General features: G+C 45.1%; 2 protein-coding genes and 1 pseudogene across 5 annotated transcripts in view; 2 read left to right on the forward strand and 1 right to left on the reverse strand.

Annotated features, from left to right (window-relative positions):
* The first annotated feature begins 4,177 nt into the window (after positions 1-4,177).
* On the forward strand, positions 4,178-4,968 carry LOC121677262 (annotated as a pseudogene).
* Positions 4,969-7,010: 2,042 nt separating this feature from the next.
* Positions 7,011-14,416, reverse strand: LOC119818544 (acyl-coenzyme A thioesterase 1-like). Its single transcript, XM_038336039.1, has 4 exons — positions 13,525-14,416; positions 10,212-10,414; positions 7,728-8,290; positions 7,011-7,585 (listed from the first exon to the last, which is right to left on the reverse strand). The coding sequence occupies exons 1-4, from the start codon at positions 14,108-14,110 to the stop codon at positions 7,561-7,563; spliced, it is 1,377 nt and encodes a 458-aa protein (XP_038191967.1). The 5' UTR covers positions 14,111-14,416; the 3' UTR covers positions 7,011-7,560.
* Heatr4 (HEAT repeat containing 4) overlaps positions 13,450-25,856 on the forward strand; it is a 41,193-nt gene continuing 28,786 nt past the window's right edge. The window contains exons 1-5 of one of the 4 annotated variants that reach the window (XM_038336011.1): positions 13,453-14,144; positions 14,323-14,561; positions 15,681-15,935; positions 19,389-19,527; positions 24,679-25,609. In XM_038336011.1, coding sequence (XP_038191939.1) covers positions 19,497-19,527; positions 24,679-25,609 — 962 coding nt within the window. In that variant the 5' untranslated portion in view covers positions 13,453-14,144; positions 14,323-14,561; positions 15,681-15,935; positions 19,389-19,496. Of the gene's footprint in view, positions 14,562-15,680; positions 15,936-19,388; positions 19,528-24,678; positions 25,610-25,856 lie in introns of all 4 variants that reach the window. The other 3 variants (XM_038336014.1, XM_038336012.1, XM_038336013.1) reach the window with 3 other exon arrangements.

Below are 25,856 nucleotides of genomic sequence, written 5' to 3' on the forward strand. Positions count from 1 at the left end.
AGTTTGACTTTCCCACCTAGCTCTATTCTTCCCTGCCATAGGCCACAGCAGCTTCTTTATTAACCAATGGTAATAAAACATATTTGCAGCATACAGAGGAGCATCCCACATCAAGGCATGCATCACCACACCTGGTGGACCTACATTCTTTTTGATACATAATGAGCAGGTATGTATATACAGCGTGTAATGTTCAAATCTGTAATTGTTATTTTCATTACTGAAAATATTTGTTATTTCTCTGTGTTGAAAATATTAAAAATCCTTCCTTGTAACTGTTTTGAAATACACAATAGGACTTGGGAATTGTCTTAGTCGCTGTTATATTGCTGTGAAGAGATTACAGGACCTCGGCAATTTTTAAAAAAGAAAGCACTTAACTGGGGCTGGCTCACACTTTCAGAGATTTAGCCCATTATCATCATGGCAGGGAGCATGGCAGCATGCAGGCAGACATGGTGTTGGAGAAGTAGCTGAGAGTTCAACATCCAGATTAGCAGACAGAATGAAGAAAAGACACTGGGCCTGACTTTCAAAAGCCCACCTCCAGTGATACACTTCCTCCAACAAGGCCACACCTTCTAATCCTTTTCAAATAGTGCCACTCCCTGATGACTAAGCATTCAAATCTATGTGCCTAGGAGGCCCTTATTCCAACCGTACAAGGGTAGATTGTATGCTTCGCTCGTGCTGTGCTTCCTCTCCAGCAGCAGAGCAAGAGAGATGGCTCAGTGGTTAAACACACTGGCTGCTCTCCAGGGATCAAGTTTCAAATCCCAGCAACCACACTGCCGTTTACAATCATCTGTAAGTCAGGTCCCAGGGGATTCAATGTCCTTTCTGCCCTCTGCAGGCATCATGCATGCAGGTGGTACATAGACATACAAGCAGTCAAAACACTCTTACACACAACATAGCAAAAAGATGGTCTCTAGCACCAAAAAAGTATCTATGCAATAAACCATTAACTACTGTCATTCTGCTGTGCTATGGAACCCGAGAATTGTTTTTTTATTTTTATTTTCTTTTGGTTTTTCAAGACAGGGTTTCTCTGTGTAGCTTTGGAGCCTGTCCAGGAACTCACTCTGTAGACCAGGCTGGCCTCGAACTCACAGAGATCTTCCTACCTCTGCCTCCCAAATGCTGGGAATAAAGGTGTACACTGTCACTGCCTGGCAGAACCCAAAAATTTATAGTTCCTATTTAATGGTCCCCACAGCCAACCCTCTTAATCCCCCTGCCGTAACCTTCCCAGATTCTGGCAACTAATGCTCCAGCTTCATTTTGTCACTGCAACAACTTAGGAGGAAAGGACTCAGTCAACTGACACTTCCAGGCCACTGTCCAAGGTAAATGCATTTTTCTTTGGTCTGCCAGCTCACAAGAAAAAAAAAAAGACATGGAGACTTATTATTAATTATGAAAGCTTGGCCTATATTTTAGGCTTGTCCCATTAGCTCTTATAACTTAAATTAACCCATTTCTATTCATGGATATGCTGCCATGTGATTTGTGGCTTTTGTCTTTCTGTCTTGCTCTCTCTACATCCAGCTGCAAACTTCACCTCTCTTCTTCCCGCGTTCTCTCTGTTCAGAAGTCCCTCCATACCTCCTACCTATTGGCCTTTTAGTTTTTTTGCGAAATCAATCACAGTGACACATTTCCACAGAGTGTAAAGGAATATTCCAAAACAGTCCAGCACTCAGGGACGTCATAGCAAGACCTCAAGGTGTCGTGGCATTTCATTTGTATTTTAATAAATAAAACTTTCCTGAGGATCAGAAAAGTAAAACAGTCTCACTGGCCAGCCTCACAGACCAGGCAGCAATGATGCACACCTTTAATCCCAGTAGCCACACTAGTTTGCCATAGAAACCAGGCAGTAGTGGTGCACACTTTTGATCCCAGAACTAAAGAGGGTTTTAAGATGGGAGGAGACAGCTCTCAGACACAGTCTCATCCTGAGGTTTCCCAGATGCCACACCAACTCCAGTGTTGTCTGTGTGACATGACATATGTCATTATGTTGGACAGGAGCTACGTGTCCCATGGGACTAGGCTTCCTGGAGGTTAATGGCAGACAGCCCGGTATTGGCTGCCCTTGGGGCATAGACAGGTTTCTCGATTAGCTGACTATGTGTGATATGAGCTTTGCACAATTTCTTTCATAATAATGATAGTCTTTATATATACAAGACAAGGATCATTCTCTCCAGGAACAGCTTTGAGATAGGGAAGCACAGTATGGGAACGTATAAGACTACAGCAGAACCTTTGTCATACATGGGGAGAATGATGAGCAAGGGAATAGATGGATTAATGTTGATAGACAAAGACTGTTATACTTTGAACTTTATGAATAGGCTTGCTAGATCCCAACCCCCATGGTGTCTCCTGCATAAGAAGGTACTAAAAAGTATATCTCCACAGCTGCAGAGAACTGATTAGGCATAGTTGGTCACTAGATGATATGAAGAAAGGGTTAGAAAGAGGAAAGGCCATGATAGCGATAATGAGACAGAAACTTTCTATTCTTAAGATGAAACCACTTGACTGAGGTTTATGTTCCCAAGAACAAGATTTCCTTTTCTAAGGATGTTCTATGTCTAACACCTGTCCCTGATAATGTGACTAAAAGAAGCTTTCATACTGTGCCAACTGATGACACATGACCTTCTGGTTTGTTCTTTGTTTGAATACTATATAATGAAAACATGAATTTAGTAAAATTGCAGCAGATTCCAACCACTCTTTTGTGTGCTGTGCCTGTCTGTCATTCGCCGAACTTGTGCCTTCCTGTTACCAAGACCCTGCTTCTCCCACGGTCTGAGTGGCTCTCCTGAGCCGGTCCGTGGCATCCGGAGGCAGGATTGCCATTGAGATCGAGGTAAGAGCCAGTGGCTGGCTTTTTTGCTTTTCTGGTCTCCAGGTTGAACCCCAATAACTGAATTTTTATGAATCGTGCATCATCAAGGCAGGAGCCTGAAGCAGATAGCATGGAGGCAACGCTGCCTGAAGGCTCACTCTCTGGCTTGGTCTCTGGCTCACGCTTAGTGGGTTTTTAACCAAGCCACCCCATCCAGATCCGGGTTTTTTTTTTTTTTTTCTTTTTTTTTTTTTTTTTTTTTTTTTTTTTTTTTTGGTTTTTCAAGACAGGTTTTCTCTGCAGCTTTTTTAGAGCCTGTCCTGGACCTAGCACTTGTAGACCAGGCTGGCCTCGAACTCACAGAGATCCGCCTGCCTCTGCCTCCCGAGTGCTGGGATTAAAGGCGTGCGCCACCACCGCCCGGCTCCGGGTCTTAATTTCTGAAGGCTCTCAAGTATTCGACACTTTAAACTTTTAAATTATTTATTTGCATATGGGGGCCGGTGTGTGCCACAGGGCTCAGGTGGAAAGCAGAGGACACGTGGCATTAATCGGTTCTCTCCTTCCGCCTTGTGGGTTTCAGGGATTGAACATAGGTTGACAGGCTTAGCAACCAGTACCTTGCCCCACTGAATCATCTCATGCAGTGCCTTTATTAAACAAGTTTCTGAGGCCGGAGAGATGACTCAACAATTAAGAGCATGTGTTGCTCTCACAGAGGAGCAGAATTTAGTCCCCAGCACCCAAGTTGAGTGACACACCATCACCTGTCTCTCTGGCTCCAGGGGTCTGAAGTTGTTGTGGGAAATTATTTTTAAAACGTGTTACATCTGTTTACACTGTGGAACATTTGTTTTAATGATGCAAAGATGTGTTGCATTCTTTTTATGATGCATTTGTTTAACTCTGTGACGTTGTGAGCCTTGCCGGTCTTACATACCTGAATGGTCTAATAAAGAGCTGAACGGCCGACAGCTGGGCAGAGAGAAAGGCTAGGCAGGGCTGGTAGGCAAAGAAAATAAATGGAGGAGACGGTTATGGGCTAGTGCCTGGGCGGATCGCCGCTGTCTGAGGGGCACGAAGATCTGCGGAGGGAGACGGCCACAGCAAGGCAGCGTGTCACTTGGCCCTCTGCCTTCCCGTCGCAGCCGCACGTACCCAGTGGTCCGCGAGTGCTCGCTGTAAGCCCGCCCCGCGTCAGCCCGGCGTCCGCCCGCCCTCCTTCCGGCCTCGCCTCGGCCAGCCCAGGGGACAGACCGACCTCCGCTTCGCTGTCCCTCGCGCCGCGCCCACCCGCCAGGCCCTGGGACCATGGAGGACTTGAAGCTGGAGTTCCCCTCGCTCCCACAGTGCAAAGACGACGCCAAGCAGTGGCCTTATCCTGAGACGAGAGATGCAGGAAGTTTTGTCTGGATTGTTCTTAGGCTATGAAAAGCAAGCTCCCTATATTACATCCTTATATTATGAGTAACTCGTATAATTTGCATACTGCAAAATATTGAAGCAAACTTTATTAAACCAAACTTTTAACAATTATTTAGATATTTAGTTTTGGTTATTGCAGATAATCCAGTTGAAAACATAATACGTTTTTCCCCCATGACTAAAGAGTTTATTGATAGAAGCTTACAAAATGAAGGAAACGTTCTTGTCCATGGGAATGCAGGTATCTCCAGAAGTGCTCCCTTGGTTATTGCATACATCATGGAGACATTCGGGATGAAGTACAGAGATGCATTTGCATATGTCCCAGAAAGGAGATTTTGTATTAATCCTAATTTGTCCACCAACTCCAGGAGTATGAAGCCATCTACCTAGCAAAATTAACAATACAGATGATGTCACCACTCCTGATAGAAAGGGCCTTATCTGTGCATTCGGTACCACAGGTAGTTTGAAGAGGATTTTGGAAACATGCAAGTGGCAGCTGCACAGAACGGCTGACTCTGAGGACTGTCACACGGATGTGGATTTCTGCTTAGAAAAGAGGAAATCCTAGTGATAGTCATGTAAAGTGGTAAAAACACAAATAGTTTCTTTTCAGTTATGTGTTGCTTCCAGACATGTTTCTCAGCAACTTGTTGAGCAACACTTTAAGTTGTTGGACTTCTACAGTAGATGGCGTTGATGGGTAATGGATTTGCTTTAAAATAACAAAACAAAACAAAAAAAAACACTTTATGGTTTTATTATAAACCAAGAATTTTGGATTTGCAAAAAGAGGTGTTATTGCAATAATGCACTCTTCATACTTGAAGTTTATTTGTATGATATAAAGTTATTACTTTAAGCAAAATGCAAGTTAGGGGATTTGTTTATAAATTTTGGATAATTTATAACAAACAAATTTCCAAATATTTCCTAAAAACTCATTTTGTGTTATATATAGTTCATTTAAAGTATTTTACAGTTCAATTTTCTGACGGAACCTCTTACAGAAACAGTAACAAAATGTAGAACTCTATCACATTTTTTAATATAATTCAGTAACTTAATTGCCATTTTATTTTTTTAACTTTTTGGTCCCTTATTTTTAAATAATGATTTTTAGCCAATTATCCTACTTTACTAATTTAATCTAATTAATACTTTCTTTTCAATTGTCTTATTGTAAACAAGAATAAAAGTTGTAATGATGAAAGAGGTCTTACTTTCTAGAACCCGATATTCAAAAATAAGGATAGAGTTATATTTCCACCTGCTTTTTTTCTTTTTGCTGTTTGTTTAAGCCAAATGTTGACTTGGTCTTTTTTCACCTTTGTCCACGATGGTTCAAAGTAGACGTTTAAGAAACCAAACCAATGTAGCACTGTTTCTTCAGTGTGAAACCCCCAAAAGAAGAGTGTCTTGCATCAATCAATTAAATCCTCATGACCTCTAAATTAGATAGCACTGCAAAGCTATTAACATTTTTTGTAAGTTTTTTTAAACCATAAATTAAACCAAATCTGTGAAGCTTAAAGAAATTTAAAAAAAGAAAGAAAAGAAATGGAAGGAGAAATCTGGGATCGAGAACGAAGAACAAGAGAGACCAAGGAGCAGAAAAAGAAGGGGCCAGCCACCCAGTCAGACACCGAATAAGAAAAGAGATAGAGAAAAAGAGAAAAGTAAAAGCCCAGAGGTGAAGGTAATGGGATAACTTAAGAAAAACTGGCTAGAAATAAGCCAACCTAAGTCCAGACATTCATAAGAAATAATAAGTCTCCATATGTATTATTTATTTGGGAGCTGGGTGGCAGGCCCCCCAAAAGAGCAAAGAGCCAAAAGAGTGTAAAAAAAAAATCAACTACATAGTCTTCTAGCCTCTGTAGGTACAAGCATGCACAGACACGTGTGATTAATAATAATAAATCTGAGGCCAGGTGGTTTTGGCGCATGCCTTTAATCCCAACACTCCACTCAGGAGGCAGAGGCAAGTGGATCTCTGTGAGTTCAAGGCCAGCCTGGTCTATAGGGTGAGTTCCAGGACAGCCAGGCATACACAGAGAAACCCTGTCTCAAAAAAAAAAAAAGAAGAAGAAGAAGAAAGAGGAGGAAGAGGAGGAGGAGGAGGAGGAGGAGGAGGAAGAAGAAGAGGAGGAGGAGGAGGAGGAAAAGAAGAAAGAAAGAAGAATTTTAAAAAGTAGTTGAACAGGTTTTTATGACTTTCTCTTAACTGCCTATCTTGGGTTATAAGGGCTCAATCATGAACCTAGCGATGGGTAGAGAAATCCTTATGTGCTCATATGACAAACAGTGTGCTTGTATGACCAATAGTGACTGATGGATTACTAAATGCGTGGGGACAAGAGCGCTTGCTCACACACATTCTCTTCCCTGCCTCAGACAGGTCTGAAGGCTGACACAACATGGGATCCTAGACTCTCCATTTCCTTCCCCAGCTGCTCTATTGGCTTCCTGGACTGAATTCCCATCATCCCCAAGTGTTGTCAGGGCACAGAGCTCGCCGTATGAAGGGGATTCTTTTCCCATTGTTGGTTTGCCTTGTAAAATCAATGTTCTTGTTGGATGTGTGTGTACAAAAACCCTTTCACTGTTGCCTATATGTGAATTGAGCATCAGAAAAGAATCTCCCAAGTCACCCCAAAACCATTTCTTGAATAAATAATAGTGACCTTGGCCCAAGAACAGAAGGACACCATCGTTTTGTCTATAAAAATCTAATTTTTATTTTAATAAGAATGTTAATACTTAAGGTTCCCATTTAATTCATAATATAAAAGAACTTTTTGGAGAGGCACTATTTGTAGCTTACATTTTATTTATGAGTGTGTGCGAGTGTGTGTGCACGTTTGTGTATGTGTGTGTGTGTGTGTGTGTGTGTGTGTATAGATAACTTGCTGGTTCTCATATCCCATGTGGGTCCTGGGTTGTCAGCTTAGCAGCAAGCACTCTTGCCCACTAAGCCATCTCCCCAGCTAAACAGGCATGACTTTTAGAAGAAAGTTTTAATTTCTTTGTTGTCTTATGGCACCGAGGCAAGAACTCAGGACACTATTCACTCTTCCAGAAAGATAAGCACATCACCCCTCTGCTGTGTCTGCAGTCCTTCAGAGGCACTTACTGTATTACATAAAGAAAAAAACTTATGCTGGGCAGAACGGTTCACGCCTTTAGTTCCAGCACTCGGGAGGCAGAAGCAGGTGGATCTACAGAAGTTCAAGGTCAGCCTGGTCTATAAAGCAAGTTCCAGGTCAGCTAGGGCTACACAGAGAAAACCTGTCTCCAAAAAAAGCAAAAAAGAAAAGAAAGAAAAAAACTTTAAGGACTTAGAATGTGTCCAGATGTATATTTAAGACTTTCTCCAAAACCATAAGATAACGGGTAATATTTGAGGAGTCACACCCTAATTCTTACTTACAAGTGTTTGTGGAAGAAAGTCTGGAGTTGCTGCCATGCATCGACCTGGGCCATGGCATGAGACTTAGGCTCCCCTCCAAAGGTGATATTAGTACCCACCAGGACGTGCATGCCAGCCTTGCACAGGGGGAAGTAAGGGGGCTCAATATAGTGCCCCGCTTCTGGGTAGCAGATGATCTGAGGCTTCTCCTTCCCATGGGCCTGTAAGCGTTTGGAGATCTCATTGGCATAGAACTCGCTCTTCCAGTTGCGGTCATCCTGACCCACAAGGAACAGGAAGGTGGTGTCAGACCTTTCCACAGGGATGATGCTCTTCGTCTCTACCAAAGGGCTTTGAAGCCCATCCACAACATCCACGAGGCCATCTTTGGTCACTTTGACTTGATCTCTCAGAACAGACAAAGGAGGTATAGTCTCATCCTTGTAGTATATGGTGTTCCCAACAGCGGCCATAGAGCCATTGATGAAGACAGCAGCCTTGATGCCCTTCAGGAAGGAGGCCATAGCAAGGCCAAGTTCACCCCCTTTGGAAATCCCAAGAATCCCAATTCCTGGACCTTTCACCTAAGAAAGAAAGAAAAAAATGGAGGCTTAGCCCTAGAATATTGTGAGAGCCAGGAAGCAAAAAGGAAGAAGGCCTGGATCCAGGCTCCATCTCGTTCCATTACAGCTGCATTACAACCTGGGGACATCTGTCTGTTCCTTCCCCACAGCTTTCCTTATGTCTTTGTCATCATTCTGGTGACTGCAAGGACTTTAAAACTCCCGTGATTTTTCTTCTAACCCAACTCTACCGTCCGCTCCCACTTATACAGCCCAGACCCCAGACCTCTCCTCACCAGCACCAGCTGTTAGCAGTTCCGAGACTTTACTTTCAAGCATTGCATCCTCTGGCCACCATCTTTACTCCCTGCCGCTTAGCCCTTGCAGAAACCCTCCTTTCTGCCTTGCTGAGGCCTTAACAGCCTCAGCATCTCACACTTGCCCACCAGCCCCTCCCCTTCGGAGTCGGCTTCATCTGCACTCTGCTCCCTTGCGAGTGCCTTCCACTCCATTGCTAGCACCATCATCGCCTTAGTCAGATCGGCCCAGAGAAGAACTGATCCTCACTTCCTCCAGGCCTGAGGCTAGCAAAAATGTCCATTCCTGCTGGCTGACCTTTCATCTGTCATGAGCACCGATGTGCCCATCAGCTGTGCTATGCATCACTGGTGTCTGGCTTCCCGCTTCTCCAGAGGACCACCTCACACCCTCTCCTACCTCCTCAGAGCCCCACATGCATCCCCCCACCTTCAGCTTTTCATACAGCAGGAGGAATGTCTCATTTCCTCACTCCCCACTCTACCTAGTCCCATGGCAGCTCAAGCTCTCAGACGTCCCACAAGGAGCCACCTCTCGTTGTGTTTGGGATGCTGTCCACTACCTTACTCCAGGGTTGGCCTCCCACACTCACTTCCGGGCTCCTCTCCTCCTGACTTCTCTCTGCTGGTCCTCCAGGTCCTCTCTGCTCTGGGCCTCTCCTATGTCCTCACAGCCCTGCACCCTAGGCCATGCTAGTTATGACTTTGTTCTCTTCCCTGGTTCCCTGCTGAACCTGTGGGAAGATGTCTGTTGTACTTTCCTTTCTTCCAGTCCCTACTCCACACCTCTGGGCACCAGCGGCCTCTGGGCTATAAGCCAATGGCTTTTGGTTGACCTCTCAGAACAATCTTTTTTTCTTCTCTTGTGGCTTCCATAGCAACACCCTTGAAAAGTTCAAACACTGTACTTCAGTGAAGTAGTAGGAATTAAGTGATAATGAAGAAAGAAACAGGTCCCAGTGTCAGAGAATTAGAAGTTGGTAAAATTGGGCTGGTCAGGTGGTGCAGTGGGGAGAGCACCTGCAGGACAAGCCTGATGACCCGAGTTCACCTCTCAGAACACACATCAAGGTCGAGGGAAAGAACCGACTCCACGGAGTTGTGCTCTGACCTCCAGACAGTCTTCAACATACAACACATGCGATGTCCATAATTTTTTAAAAAGAAATTGGCAAAATCTGCTCTTAAACTTCTCTCTAGATGCAGCCTACCCTGGCTCCACTTCTCTAAGAGCGCCAACGCTTCCAGTCACTTTAAGTTCTGATTATAAAATTATAAAACAAGCCAGGATTAGCACTCAGCCTGTGCTGTGCTGAAGCTAGAAAGCTCAGCACACCCTGGTCTCCAGCTGCTGACTGTCAAGTTCACCCAGTGCTTCCGTCTCTGCTCGCACAAGGGCACGGGGACAGAGGCAGGAGAGCGCTGCTGAGCGCAGCATTTGAGTGAGCACTGGCTGGGGAGGGCCCTACCTTTCCTTTCCCTTTACTTGTAGCAAACCTAGAAATCTCAAGTGGGCTTGGGCTCTCTGTGAACTAGAGAGAGGCTGCCATCAGTTCACTCGCTCTGTGAAATCAAGCACATGATGAGGTATGACAGGGCCCGGTAAAATTTGAGGGAGATCTAACCTCAGGGTGACTAAGCAGGTAGTGCACAGCTTCTTCAAAGTACTCCATGCGCATGGTTTCCAAGCCCTTGGGGAGGTCATCGTAGTTATAGTAAGCCAGAGCCAAGACAGCAAAACCCCTCCCAGCCAGCAGACTTGCTCGATACTCCAGAAGGCCACCTCCAGCTCCGAAAAGGTCCACGATCCCAGGATAGATCCCAGGTTCTGGGGAAGGAAGAGAACTAAACATTACTGAAGATGTTCACAGTGGCATTAGTAGGCGTTTGTTGTTTAATCTGGGACAAACATGTTTTCTCCTTATTATCAGGAGGCTGAGGGAACTTCTGTCTCCAAATATCCAGAGTGGCCCAGGATAATTAAACAGTGTTCTCTCCACCCACATTCTCCTCTATATCTAAGACTCAAATCCACAGACTTTTACAACGAACATTAAAAATACACTAGGCCAGGGGTAGGGTGCTATCTAGCATGTATGACATACTAAATGTGATTATACATACATATATACACCACACGTTGTAGAATATTATTTAAGATGTGTTACATTAATTTATGCTCCAGAACATTTGTTTAATGATGCAAAGATATGTTGCATTTTTTTAACGTTACATTTGTTTAACTCTGTGAAGCTGTGTCACGTTGCCTGTCGAAAACATCTGATTGGTCTAATAAAGGGCTGAATGGCCCATAGCTAGGCAGGAGAGGGATCTAGGAGCTGTCATGCAGAGAGTAAAGGGGAGGAGAAATCTGGGAAGAGGGGATCAAGGAGTGAGAAAAGAAGCGGCTAGCCACCCGGCCAAACACGGAATAAGAAGGAAGGGAAAGATACACAGAAACAGAAAGGTAAAAGCCCAGACGCAAAATGGTAGAAGGCTTAATTTAAGAAAAGCTGCCATGAAACAAGCCAAGCTAAGGTCAGGCATTCATAAGAAAGAATAAGCCTCTCAAGTCCAAATGGATCAAAGGCCTCAACATAAAGCCAGCCACACTGAACCTTATAGAAGAGAAAGTGAGAAGTACACTTGAACGTATTGGCACAGGGAACCACTTCCTAAATATAACCCCAGCAGCACAGACACTGAGAGAAACAATAAATGGGACCTCCTGAAACTGAAAAGCTTCTGTAAAGCAAAGGACACAGTCAACAAGACAAAACAACAGCCTACAGAATGGGAAAAGATCTTCACTTAACCCCATATCAGACAGAGGTCTGATCTCCAAAATATACAAAGAACTCAAGAAATTGGTCACCAAAAGATCACATAATCCAATTTAAAAAATGGAGTACAGACCTAAACAGAGAACTCTCTCTCAACAGAGGAATCTAAAATGGCTGAAAGACACTTAAGGAAATGTTCAACATCCTTAGTCATCAGAGAAATGCAAATCAAAACAACTCTGAGATTCCATCTTATACCTGTAAGAATGGCCAAGATCAAAAACACTGATGACAACTTATGCTGGAGAAGTTGTGGGGAAAAGGGAACACTTCTGCATTGCCGGTGGGAATGCAAGCTGGTACAGCCCCTTTGGATGTCAGTGTGGTGATTTCTCAGATAATTAAGAAACAACCTTCCTCAAAACCCAGTAATACCACTTTTGGGTATATATTCAAAGGATGCTCAATCGTGCCACAAGGACATGTGCTCAACTATATTCATAGCAACTTTGTTTGTCATAGCCAGAGCCTGGAAACAACCTAAATACCCCTCGATCGAAGAATGGATAAGAAAAATATGATACATTTATACCAGAAAATGGAGTACTACACAGCAGAAAAAAATAACGACAGCTTGAATTTTGCAGAAAAATGGATGGAGCTAGAAAACATTATTTTGAGTGAGGTAACCCAGACACAGAAAGACAATGATCACATGTACTCACTCATAGGTGGTTTTTAAACATAAAGCAAAGAAAGCCAGCCTTCAAACCACAATCCCAGAGAACTTAGACAACTTAGACACTAAGAAAGACTTACATAGATCTAGTCTACATGGGAAGTAGAAAGTATAAAAAGACAAGATCTCCTGAGTAAATTGGGAGCATGGGGACCTTGGGGGAGGATTGAAGAGGGGAGGGGAGAGGCATGGAGGGAAGCAGAGAAAAATGTAGAGCTTAATAAATATCAATAAAAAAAGAATAAGCCTCTGTTTGTATTTATTTGGGAGCTGGATGGTGGGCCCCTAAAAGAGCCAAAGAGTAACTAAATACAACCGACTACACACACACACATACACACACACACACACACACACACACACACACACACACACACACGCCACTATCCTCTCTGATCAGAAATTGCTAAGTGCCACCTGTCAGTGAGGATGTGCAGCAACCAGAACCATCATGTGATACTGGTGGAATGCAAAATAATGTAGACTGAAGGCAGAGGCAGGAGAATCTCTGTGAGTTGGAGGCTCTCTATACAGAGCAAGTTCCTTCAGAACAGCCAACACTACATAGATAAACCCTATCTTGAAAAAAAAAAAACAAAACTATTTTTTAAACCATTTGTATAAGGAGGCTTGTCTTCCACTAAGGAATAGATGATTATTGAAATGACAAAAGCCCTCTGTGTGCTCTTCTCCGGAACTACTCACAAGAGTCATTTAAAGAGTTTGCTGAGCTTGCCTGCTTTGCCTGCATGCCCAGCATGCCCCAGTATTGCTGTGTAATCAAACATGGCCCAGAGCTTCTGTATATCCCGCCTAGACCTATGAGTGCTGGGACGGCAGCCCTGTGCCACAGTTTATGTCCAGTTTATGGCTGTGCTGGGGATCAAACCCAGGGCCACTCAAAGGCTAAGCAAGCACTCTACCGACAGAGCCACGCCTTGCAAAGTTTATCTCAATGGCATGATTTTAAATGGTCTCTCCTGGGAATTGATTGCTTCACCTATCACTGCTTTGGAGTCCTGTTGATTCTCCTGCCTGGTTTGCTGGGACTTCAACATACAGCTAAAAAACAGTACAATTTTTAAATATTGAAAAATTGGGCTCAGTAGCAGAGTGCTTGCCTAGTTTGAGTTCCCAAACCACCACAAGGAAAAACAGAAAAAAATCTGAAACGAATTGAGGGTGGGTGGGGGTAACACTAAGGACTTCATTATTAAGAATCTCTCCCCTTATGATGCCCTTTAATTTAGCAGCGGAATAAAGGGCCAGCTTCCGGGAAACAGCATCATCAAAACAGGTCCCTTCCAGCTGGGTCCAGTCTCCTTCCGTGTGAGTCCAAAGTCATTGGGAGCTACCTTTTTCTTCACTTAAGACCACAGAGGAACTCTGAGCAAGGGAAGGTGGAGGGCAGCTCACCTGGAGGCAGGAAGAGTGTGGCGCGCACACGGCCCTCGCGCACGGGCACGCGCCGCACCCCGGGAGCCATGAAGTGACGCTCGTGCACCGCCCGCGCCAGCAGCCGCCCGCCGTCGGGCTCGTGGCCGTCCAGCACCTCCAGCTCCACCACGAAGGGCGTCTGGACGTCGCGCTTGATCAGGCGCCAGAGCGGTCGATCGGGCTCCATTGCCCAGAGCAGCCCCATGGGCTCGAGCCCCGCGAAGCTGCCGCCCAGCGCGGGCGCGCGCGCCAAGTCCAGCTCGCCGTGGGGGTCGGCGCGGTAACGGGCGTGTGAGCGGAAGAGCGCGCCTCTCTCGTCGCGCAGGGCGGCGCGCAGTGTGACGGGCTGCTCGGGGGCCAGGCCGCGCACGGAGATGCTCAGCGGCTCGTCCCAGCAGCTGCGCCCCGCGGGCTCCAGGCTCAGAGTCGCGTTTTCCCGCTTAGGGGCCCAAGTGCTCCAGCCACCGGGACCAAATGGCAGGGGCCCTAACAGCTGCGCCCTGTTCTTGCAGCCCCATTGACACAACCTGCTTGTTCGTAGGACAGCGAGAAGCGAGGCCACCATTTTGCTTCTTCACTTCAGCCCTCAGTTTCTTGGGGTGAGTTAGAGATCCTCTAGTGGCCGGCTTTCTGCCTGCAGTGTAAGTGTCCCCTGGGCCGAGCTGTGGGGCTCGCGTTGTTGGAGAGCCCAGAGCCTGCAAAGCAACAAAGTAGAGACAGACTTTGACTAAGGCGTCTGTGCTTAAGACTTCGTTATATCCGGAACCCCCTCCCTAGTTCTGTTTTTCAGGTGCTCTTTGCCCCCATGAAGAGTGGGCAGGACTGCGGCTCGCTCTTCAGAGTCCTCTCACCCACTGACACCTCCAGTCTGGTTCAGAGTCCGGAGTGTAAGATTGCAATTGAGTTTCATCAGGTTGTGGAGTAATGGACACTTGTTACTAATCTTAGGACTGTTCTTTCACAAATGTGCACCATGGTGTTTTGTTTTGTGCTGTCTGCACGTGCTTAGCTTACATGTAAGTCCCATGTCCAACGGACTTCATGCCTCATGACCCTTTACCTGGATTCCATACATGTGTAAAAATAGCTGAATGACATCATGGTTAATCCTTTCTACACTGTGCTCATGTTGGCCCTTGAGGCAAACATTGCCTACTCATCTGGTTTTTACACGCTCCCCAACTGTTGCATAAGCTAGCATTTCCAATCAAAGATGGACCTTCTTTCTTCCAAGGTCTTGAACCTTAGTAACAAGGATTATTGCCCATCTTTGTTATTACAGAAACCTGAAAGTGTCTAAGACGTACTTGTCCCTGCTCCAAGAAGACGGCTTTGTTCGTTTTTGTCCACTTGACCAAACTAGAAACACCTTGGAGCAGAGAACCTCAATTGGGGAATTGCGTCCTTCACATTGGCCTACATGACAGTGATGATTGATGTGGGAGTGAGGGCCCAGGCCATGGGGTCAATTCCTCCCTGGGCAGATTGTCCTGGATTTTATAAGAAAGCTGGCTAGGGAGTGGAGAATTAGCTCAGTGATTAAGAGCACCAGCTGTTCTTCCAAAGGATCTGGGTTCGATTCCCACACCCGCATGGCAGCTCCAGAGGATCTGAGACATATACAAGCGGGCAAAACATCCATACACATAAAGCAAAATAAAATTTTAAAAAAGAAAGAAGGGAAGTTGACTGAGTATGAGCAGAAGGAAAGCAAGGCAGAGTTCCTCAGTGGTTCCTGCTGGGGGGGTGGGGGTCATGACTTCCGGCAAGACCGACTGCAATCCGGAAGTGAACACCAAATAAACCCCTTCCTCCTCTAGTTGGTTTTGCTCAGAGATTTGTCACAGTTGTAGAAAGGAGCCCAGGACAACTGCTCAGGCACTTCCCAGGCAATGTTTTTTACCTGGTTTCAAATGATCTCACACTGTACTGAGGTCAGGAGTCACAAACTATCTAACCTGCCTGGCAATTTGGAAAATGCCTAGAGTTACTTGTCCAGGTGTTTGTGGTGGGCTGGTTCTCAGCAGGAAGTAAAAGCCCCTGGAGTGGGGCATCAGGGAGAGGGGCATATGAAGCTTTAAAGACTTGAGAGGGTTTGTTTTTGGTGTTTTGGTTATTTTGCAATGAGTAACTAGGAAAATCCGGTGAGCTGCCTACCAACAACTATGAAAAAGTTTCTCAAAGCTCAGTTCACAAAGGAGATTTGACGAGTAGTTGAAGATACCCCAACCAAGCCCACTGCTTCTGTGAATGGGTTCTGAAGACTTGTTGCCAGGAGACCACTATAAGCAGCTAAGCAGCTTTGGAACCTAAGGAACCAAGGAAGGTTTACGACACAGAACCTCGCTTCTCTCTACGTCTGTACTGTGGGACACTATGCCACTTGGAAGGTAATTTCAAATCACTACAGCTTCAGCAGGATCTGATATAGTACAAATTCTAATTGTTCTTAACAGTAAAAACCCAGAGTCAGATATAGGGGTTAAGGTTGAAGATCAGAGCAGAGAGGCCAGTCACTAGGGAGTTCTTACCTACCAATGCTCAGGCCAAAGGGGTGATCCTGTCTCTACAAATCCTCAGAATGCATTTCTGACCCCCTGTCTCCTCCGCCTTATATTCCTCTCCTCCCCCCCACCCCGCCCCCAGCCACATCCCTTCCTATCTCCACCTCCCTAATGCTAACATTAAAGGTGTGTGACTCACAAATACTGGGATTGAAGGTGTGAGCCATCACCTCCTGGCTGTTTCTATTTGAGACTGAATCAATCTAGTATACCTCAGGATGGCCTTGAACTCACCGAGGTCTCTCTCCCTCCCAAGTGCTGGGTTTAAAGGTGTGCCACCACTGCCTGACCTCTATGGCTGACTAGTGACTTAGCTCTGTATTCTGATCTTCAGGCAAGCTATATTTGTTAGATCACAAAACAAAATATCACTACGATCTTCATCAGTGTCAGCTGCATGGAGTGAGGGCAGACTGAGAAAACTGAAGTTGTGTAAAAGGCTCAGCCTGCAGACAGCAGCCAGGCCTTCAGTCTTAGTCAGATCTCATCTTGAAGTGGCTGGGGTTTGGACTCTAAGGTGAAGGCAAAACCTTGGGTTTTGTTGTTGTTACTGCTTTAGGGCTCTAGTTTTTTTGTTTGTTTTGTGTTTTGCTTTGTTGTTGTTGTTGTTGTTGTTTTGGTTTCTTGGGGGAGGGTTTTGTTGTTGTTTGGTTGGTTTTGTTTTGTTTTTACAGACAGGGTTTCTCTGTGTAGACCAGGCTGACTTTAAACTCACAGAGATCTGCCTGCCTCTTCCTCCTGAGTGCTGAGATTAAAGGCCTGTGACACCATCACTCAGCTGAGCAGATTGTCTTTACGAAATTGTAAACGAAACGGACAGCTTTCATCTCAAAGGAATAAAAGAGGTCATTTATTCTGGAGTCAAATATTAGTGACCATAGTCTTGGAAATTAGGTTTCTCCAAATACTGTGTTCCAATAAGGTAGCAATTTCATGATGGTTTTTGTAGGAAAAAAGGTCATAAATCCAGACATTTTTCAATTATATTGGTGTAAACATAAGGTAAGTGGGTTAGAGCAATGCTCTCTGATGACACTCAGCCTTTAGGTTGGTGAAAACTTAGTGGTCCACAGGGCTTCACCCAGCAGTCCCAGGATGTGGCCTTGGGTAGAAAGGTGGGAAAGGGCTGGCTATTTAGGGAGGGAAGTTAGTACCAGGTAAACTGTAATTGGGCTCTGGACCTGCAACACCCCAGACTCTCCACAATCTTTAAAGTTCTAAGCTCAGTGGCCCCTGGGGCTTCTTTCCAGGAGCTTTTGTTCAAGCCCTGAGTGTACTCCCTGGAGGCTTCTGTGAATCTGGGTGAGAGATGTAAACCAGAGGTTCAGAAGGGAGAGGGGGAGGACACTTTGCAAATGTCCTTCTTTAGTTTGGGAAAGTTTTCTTCTCTGATTTTGTTGAATATATTTTCTGTGCCTTTGAGCTGGACTTCTTTTTTTAATATTTATTTATTATGTATACAATATTCTGCCTGTGTGTATTTCTGCAGGCCAGAAGAGGGCACCAGACCTCATTACAGATGGTTGTGAGACACCATGTGGTTGCTGGGAATTGAACTCAGGACCTTTAGGAAGAACAGGCAGTGCTCTTAACCACTGAGCCATCTCTCCAGCCCTGAGCTGGGCTTCTACTCCTTCTATCACTATTATTCTCAGGTTCAGTCTTTTCATGGTGTCCCAGATTTCCTGGATACTTTGTGTTAAGAACTTGTTTGGGGCTGGAGAGATGACTCAGTGGTTAAGAGCACTGCCTGCTCTTCCAAAGGTCCTGAGTTCAATTCCCAGCAACCACATGGTGGCTCACAACCACCTGTGATGAGATCTGGTGTCCTCTTCTGGCCCGAAGGCATACATGTAGGCAGACCACTATATACTTAATAAATAAATAAATAAAAAAAAAAGAACTTGTTTATGTTAGGAATTTTTCCTAATGTGAGCTCTCTGCCAATGCAAAAATCCCAATCAATCCAAATCACAAGAAGCCAAATTAAAAAATATCCAGGTTTAATGAGATTCCTGCGCTCTCGGGTGGCCATGAGGAGGAACTAGGAGGCCACAAACGACCACCAGGAGGAAAGAAAAGAGACCATGTGATCCTCTTTTGGGAGTTCACTTAAATACCCTGAGAGGGTTTTGGAGTCCAGACCAAAGCAACTCTCAGGCTTGGGGGCTAGAATAGAAGCAGGGGGCTGGGGTCTACGCTCCCAACTTGACAGTTTAATTTAACATTTTCTTTGACCAATGAATCTATTTCCTCTATTGTATCTTCAATGACTGAGATTCTGTCTTCCATCTCTTGTATTCTGTTGTTTATGCTTTGCATCTGTATTTCCTGATCGTTTACTCTGCTTTTCCATTTCCAGAATTCCCTTGGTTTGTGTTTTCTTTATTTCCTATATGTTGGTTTTCAAGTCTTGAATCATTTCTTTCACCTGTTTGATTGTTTTTTCTTGGTTTTCTTTAAGGGATTTGTGGATTTCTTCCAATTTTTGTTTATCTTTTCCTCCATTTCTTTAAGGGAATTTTTCATTTCCTCTTTTTTTTTTTCCTCAACCATCTTCATAAATTTATTTTAAGGTCGTTTTCTTCTGCTTTCATCTGCATTGGGGTGTTCAGGTCTTGCTGTTGGAGAATCACTAGTTCCTGGTGGTGCAGTATTGCTCTTTGTGCTGTTGAGTGCACTCTTGCACTGCTGTCTGCTCATCTCTCCCTCCAGTCGGTACAGGTGGAGCCTGTGCTTCAGGGGGTCCCTCTTCCTCAAACAGGTGCAGTTGGTGGCTGTGTGCTCTAGATACAGATGGGGTCATGGCTCTGGTGCTCGCTCCTTTTGGTGCAGCCAGGTCTGTGGCTCTGTGTACAGAGGATGACACTGGATGCTATTTGGGACACAGGTGCTGTTTCCCAGAAGAACGTCTCATTATAATTTCTGAAAGCCCCTAGTGTCTATGCTTCTGGGCCATCACAGCTACTGCTGTATTCCTTCTCTGACACTTCTGGGCGAGGGTTGCTGAACTGCCCCTCTCTCTCTCTCTGACACTTCGGGGCCTGGGTCAGGAACCACACTGCCTCTCTCTCTGATGCTTCTGGGCCTGGGTTGGGTCCTCCCCCAAGTTCCTCTGCTCTCCCTATTAACCAAGCTTCCCTTATAATAGAAGCAGGATGGAAAGCAAGAAACATCCATCACAAGAACAGAGGAGCCTTCATTACAGAGTTGAAGCCTCTCACTTAATGAGAAGCAAGAATTCCAACACAATAGATAACTGCCTTTCTCCCTTCCTAGCTGTACACCTACATTTTTCTCCAATCTCATCGGAAACACCTCTTACAGAGAAAGGACATTGTTACGAGCTGGGGGACTTCAGCTCCAGATTCTTTTCGAGTAATATCTATGAGGACTCTGTGCCCTTCTCCCCAGAGAGCGATGAGTGACCAGACCAAGCAAGAGAATTGTTTTTATAATTATTCTTTACTAGCAACTTCAATATCCAATGCATCAATGGGGTTTACAATCTCAATAGGCATGGGGGATTGGTAATGGGCACCACACAGGCAATTCAATATCACAATTATTAATCCTATTAATCCTAATACATAAAACCAATTCATAACCTTAATCTAACTTATCACTTATCTATAAAATACTTCTTAACCTTAATACAACTTATCTATTACTTATCTATAAAACACTTCTTAACCTTAACTTATCCATTAACATTTCCTAATCCTATCAATTATCCATAAGATACCTCTTAACATTTCATACACTAAAGGTATGTATTAATACGTCTATGCTCTTCTCTTAACATCTCATACACACATGAAATAGCATCATACGACCTGGTATTCCCTGGCTTAAAAAAGGGCTTTTTGAATTTCTTCAGGCTGGGCTCTTGTCCTCACTGGGGGCTGGGTAGCGTAGATAGACTCTTGACCCCGTAGTCTGCGCTTGGGAGATAAGGTTCTGATGTCCTGTTCCAGGCTGGTATTGGGTACTGGATCAGTCCTTGACCACATCGTCTATGGCCTGGTGCTAGTTTATCTCAGAATGTAGGGCCTTGGACTCGGCTTTTCAGGTGACCGAGTCACGGGAGACAAGGCTCTTAGTTCACAATTCTCGAAGATGAAGCTTTGCTCTCGGGATGGCAAAGTGTTCTGAAAGGCAGAATATCTTGTCTGTTCTCAGGAGACAGACGATCAATGTCCACTCTCAGGAAATGAGGCTTTGCATTTGGGATGCAAGGCGTTAAATGTCTGTTTTTGGGAGATGAAGCTCTGTACTCAGGAGACAGAGCATTAAATGTTTAGGCAAGGCATTTAATAGTTCTGCTTTTCGGGAGGCAGGCTAGGAGGATCTCTCTTTCCACGAAGGCCTGATGCCAGAGCCATTGTGAGGAGTGAGATGACCGTCCTGCTTCAGCCCTCTCTTTTATTCCAGTTTGGCACTGCCTCACGTTTGATCCTTCCGATAACCAGATGTCCTGGGTTATCAGTATCAACTGGCCACAGAAGGGTGGGGGTCCCTCTTGTGTGGCAAGATTACACGGTTGCTGGGTGCAGCCCCCTCATCTGGCAGGGCCAGATGAGTGTGGCAGCCTTCAAGCGGGCAAATGTTCTCTTAATATTTCACCTTAGTAATTTTCCACACCACACACAAGAAGAAATGCTTTTACATTACACCAAGTTACATTCATTCTTATTCTATAAATTTCCTGCTCTATCTACACTACAGATTCCTCTTTATTTATTCATTCAGAGGAATCTGTTTCCATGCTCATTACAGACATGCATCAAACCCTCTTGTACAACCCCAGGTTTTAACAGAAAGTGTCCAGTCAGAGTGGAAGGTTTGTTTGGGAAAGGAAGTTTGTTGACAGAGGTTTCTGTTCCATTGGGCCCACAGCCATTCAGTCCCACACAGAGGTCTACATTAATCATAAACTAGTTGGCCTATGAGCTCAGGCTTTAACTCTTACATCTTAAATTAGCCCATTATTCTTGTCTATGTTAGCCATATACCTTTGGTACCTTTTATCAATGAGGCATTCTCATCTTGCTTCCTCTGCGTCTAGGTTACAACTGCAGACTGAATTCTCCAGTTCTGGTCATCCCACCTATACTTCCTGCCTGGCTACTGGCCAATCAGCACTTTATCAAAATACAAATAACAAATCTTTACAGGGTATAAGACCATTGTCCCACAACAGAAGTTGTTTGACTAACCCCCATAGGCTCGTGTGTTTGAATACTTTGTCTCCAGCTGGTGGGACTGTTTGGGGGAAGAATTAGGAGGTGCGGCCTTGTTGGAGGAGGTGTGTCACTGGGAAAGGACTTTGGGGCTCAAAGACTCATACTATCATGACTATGTGAGCTCTCAGCAGCTGCTCCAGCCAACATGCCATGATTCCCCATTACAATTGACTCTTAACCCTCAGAAACTATAAGCCCACTTAAATGTTTTATAAGTTTGCCATAGTTGTGATATTTCATTGCAGCAATAGAAAAGTAAGTCATACAGAAGCTATGACCAATTACCCTTCAGAATAAGCTTTATTTGGAGAGTGACTTGGGGCAGAGGAGTGGGAATGACAGGGCCTTGCAGTGGGAGGGCAGATAGGAATATAGCACTATAACAGACAGTATAGTGGCTGCTTGGAGAGAAGGATCTCTCCCTTCAAAACCTGGAGAGGTGCTGCATTAGGAGAGACATCATGAAGTGGGTCAGCATTAAGAGTGATAGCAGCGTGCATGACAGGAGTTCCGAAAGGAGACAGAGACCCTTCAGTTTGCAAGGAGCAAAGGAAATCCCTCCCTTTTGTAGGTTTTCAGGTGGAAAGAAGTTCCATACCATAGAATTTAATCTGGCTAGCATACATGCCAAGGGGCAGGCATTTGGTAGGACCATCCTGAAGCTGTGAGGGGGAAGAGGGGCAAGGTCATAGCACAACTTGGCTTCTTATGAACTCTGTCCAATAAAGGGAAGAAAGAAAGGATGTAGACAGACAGACAGATGACAGAGAGACAGACAGACACCCAAACACACACAGAGAGTGAGAGCGAGAAAGAGAGAGAGAGAGAGGGAGAGAGAGAGAGAGAGGGAGGGAGGGAGGAAGGGAGGGAGGGAGGGAGGAGAGAGAGAGGAGAGAGACAGAGACAGAGAGATGACAGACAGACAGACACACAAAGATACAAAGACAGACAGACAGATGACAGACAACAGAGTATGAAGCCTGAAGCTTTAGAAATGGACTTATCATGTGTCTCTCCTTCCTTCTCAGTCAGCCATCGTATCAGATAATAACTATTCTTTGAGAATGTATGACAATATGGTATTCTTTGTGATTACACTGTTATAAAATTCCTTAGGACACAGGTTTAAGGGCATTTCTGGGAACATCTTCAGTAACTCTACATGAGTGGGAGGGAAACCTACCCTCATCCTGTTTTTAAAGTTGCTGAGATAGATAACTCAGTGTGTTAAAGGTGCAGGTCTCCAAGGTTGATGACCTTGGGTCCCACATTACCCAACTTAACCTCTACAAGTAAACTTTGGCATATGTATCCACCCCAATAAAATACATTATATAACTGTACTAAAAATAAAATAAAATGCTCAGGGCCAAAATACTTCGTGACATAGAAGTAAGATCCACACTAGTGTGTAAGAATATAAAGAACACTAATATCAGTCTCACCCACCCAACAGTTAATTTTCAACCAGCCAGAGCAGGCACTGCTTCAGGGGAATTATCTCCTTGTGACCAGCCTTTACCTTTGCCCTAATTTTTCTAGTCCAACTATTTAATATTAAATGCCCTTGTGGCCACATTGGCATCATGGCTGTGAAGAAATGAAACAAACTAATGCTTTCATGACAATAAAATCCCAGAGGGACATAAAAATAATCCTATGTGACTTAAGTTGAAGGAAGTAGTCGATTCTGGCCTGTAAGCAAATGTTCTAGATAAAATGACCCTGACAAAAAGAAACCTCCCAGGGTCAAGTCTTATTCCTGGAAGACATTGAAAGCACACTGCAGAGCAAAGGAACAGCCAACATCCTGCTGGTCCTGGGAGTGGCTGAACCTGCTGCTGAATGATGGGAAAGGAGCTTGGTCCAAGGCCAAGATGACAAAGTAGCCTGGTCAAGAAAGAGTTTGGGAGCAGGTAGGGATTGAGCTGAACCTAAAAGAGTAGGTCAAGTTATGTCAAGTACAGATCAAGTACCATTTCATGTAGAGGACGTGGAGGAAGCTGCACTGTGGGGAGGGAGGAAGGGATGCTCAGAGAATATCTGGGGATCAAGCCAGTTTAAGCAGGATAAAGGCAGCCCCCAACCGCTGTTCCCTGAAGAGTGGAGTCTAGCCTGGAACTTCTGAGCTCACTGTGTACCCAACCCGCACCTCCTAGTAGCTGGGACAATACCAGGTGTACACTGCTGTACCCTGTTGGAAGCCACTTGTTGGTTCCTGGCTACTCAGCCCCAAAATAGCCACACAGACACTGTATTAATTAAATCACTGCTTGGCCCATTAGCTCTAACTTCTTACTGGCTAACTCTTACATATTAATTTAACCCATTTCTATTAATCTGTGCATTGCCACGTGGCAGTGGCTTACCAGCAAAGTTTCAGCACCTGTCTCCAGCTGGGCTACATGGCTTCTCTCTGACTCTGCCTCCTTTTTCCCAGCATTCAGTTTAGTTTTTCCCACCTCCCTAAGTTCTGCCCTATCAATAGGCCAAGGCAGTTTCTTTATTCACCAACGGGATTCACATCATACAGAGGGGAATCCCACATCAGTACCCAGCTGCTTACAAGAGCTGTGGGCAAATGATCTATACCCTGTCACTGTATTTTAAATAAATGCTGATTGACCAGTAGGCAGGCAGGAAGTAGAGGCAGAAGTAGAGGCAGAGCAATGAGGGAAGAGGGAAGTTTCAGTCTGCAGGGTAAGCAACGTGACTGCCTTGCCGAAAAAGGTGTCAAGTGTCATGTGGCTAACCCAGACAAGAATTATGGGCTAATATAAGTTATAAAAGTTAATAAGAAACCTGAGCTACTAGGTCAACCAGTTATGATTAATGTAGACATCTGTGTGTTTATTTGAGACTAAACGGCTGTGGAACCTAGTGGGACATAAACCTCAATCAACAAAGAAATGGAAACGCTTGAATAAAAAAAATATGAGGGAGAGGCTGAAAAGATGTTAGGAGCACTGCCTGCTCTTCCAGAGGTCCTGAGTTCAATTCCAAGCACCTACATGGTGGCTCACACCATCTGTAGTGAGATCCAGCGCCCTCTTCTGTCCTGCAGGCATATATGCGGACAGAACACTGTATATATAATAAAGAAATAAACAAATAAATCTTTTTAAAAAAATGGTAATGTGTTGAAAAGCCTTGATTGCTCCTAAGGCTATGAGGGCCTGAGCTTTGTAGACAATTTGTCTACAAGAGTCTAACTAAGCGCTATTTAGGATGTTGCACTGTTTTTCTTTTTCTTCCTTATTCCACTATGGGCTTCCAGTTCCTCCTAGTGTGGATTATTCACTGTCCCTTTCTTGGGTGCCTGCAGGCTCTGCTTGTGAACCAGCTGTGTGGACAGGTGGATCTAAAACAAAACATGACCAAGCCCAGAAAGAAAAAGGCTTCCTCCATTCGGTACCTTGAGCCGCAGCCCCCTCGGCTGGGATGGGGCATGACCTTCCTCTACTGGAAACCGGAAGACCAGGTGGAGTGTACCTCCATCTCCAGAGTGCCACCTGTCTTACGCTTCAGCCCAAAGCACTGCGAGTATATCAAGGACCAGTATGTGAAAAAGGCAGCTGCCGACCTTTCCTTCTCCGAGGACGTGGGGTGGCAGCGGGGACTGCCCAGCATGCCTTTCAATCAGTACAGTTTTGAGCATATCTACAACACGGATGATATCATCCCACCTCTACAGGCCAAGAAGACCCACACTGAGAAACCTGCCTACACCAGGGCTCTGCATGCCTCAGAGCTCTTGGCAGGAGGCATCACCCATTTTGTGAAGACACAAAGCCCTGTGAGTTCTAAAAAGATACCGAAAAAAACAAAGCCCAAAGTCCTGGACCAGAAAGCATCTCCCCTACGTGCCCGCTATTCCCACTTGAAGCCAGATATGCTGGACCTGTCACCTTCTCCAGATGAGAGTCTGGAAGAAAGGGAAACCTGGCTTCCACCTGGGGAGAAGGAAGCCCGAGCCTGGGAAGCCATCGTGCTGGAGAAGCTAGACAAGCGCACAGCGCGATGGATCCAGAACAAGCGTCCACCGAGGCCTGGGCAGTCGCCCAACAAATGGCAGAGCTTTTTGCGCCAGCAATACGACTGGAGCCATATTCGGGATGAGCTCACTTCAGAGAGTGACCTGAAGCTCCTCAAAAAGCTGGAGGCAGAAGAAACAGCAGAATTTGAGGGTGAAAGTGTGACCCTTACCCCCAAGGAAATAAAGAAGCCAGAGCTGCTGCTTCCTGTTTTCTACAGGTAGGCTGGCCTCGAGTGGGCCTAGTGAAGTGGTCCATGATTCTGCTTCAGGAACTCTCCATAGGCTCCTTATTTGATATCATTGTGTTTTCCCTGGTGCTGGTGATCAAACCCACCCCTTGCACTTGCTGGGCAAGTACACTACCCCTGGCTACACCCCAGCCCACACTCTATATTTCAGAATATAATTTCCCGTCAACCTCTCATTCACCACCACCACCTGCTTTCTGAGATCTCCTCCCAGTGA

This window comes from Arvicola amphibius, chromosome 7 (genome assembly GCF_903992535.2).
Source record: "Arvicola amphibius chromosome 7, mArvAmp1.2, whole genome shotgun sequence".
Classification (NCBI taxonomy): domain Eukaryota; kingdom Metazoa; phylum Chordata; class Mammalia; order Rodentia; family Cricetidae; genus Arvicola; species Arvicola amphibius.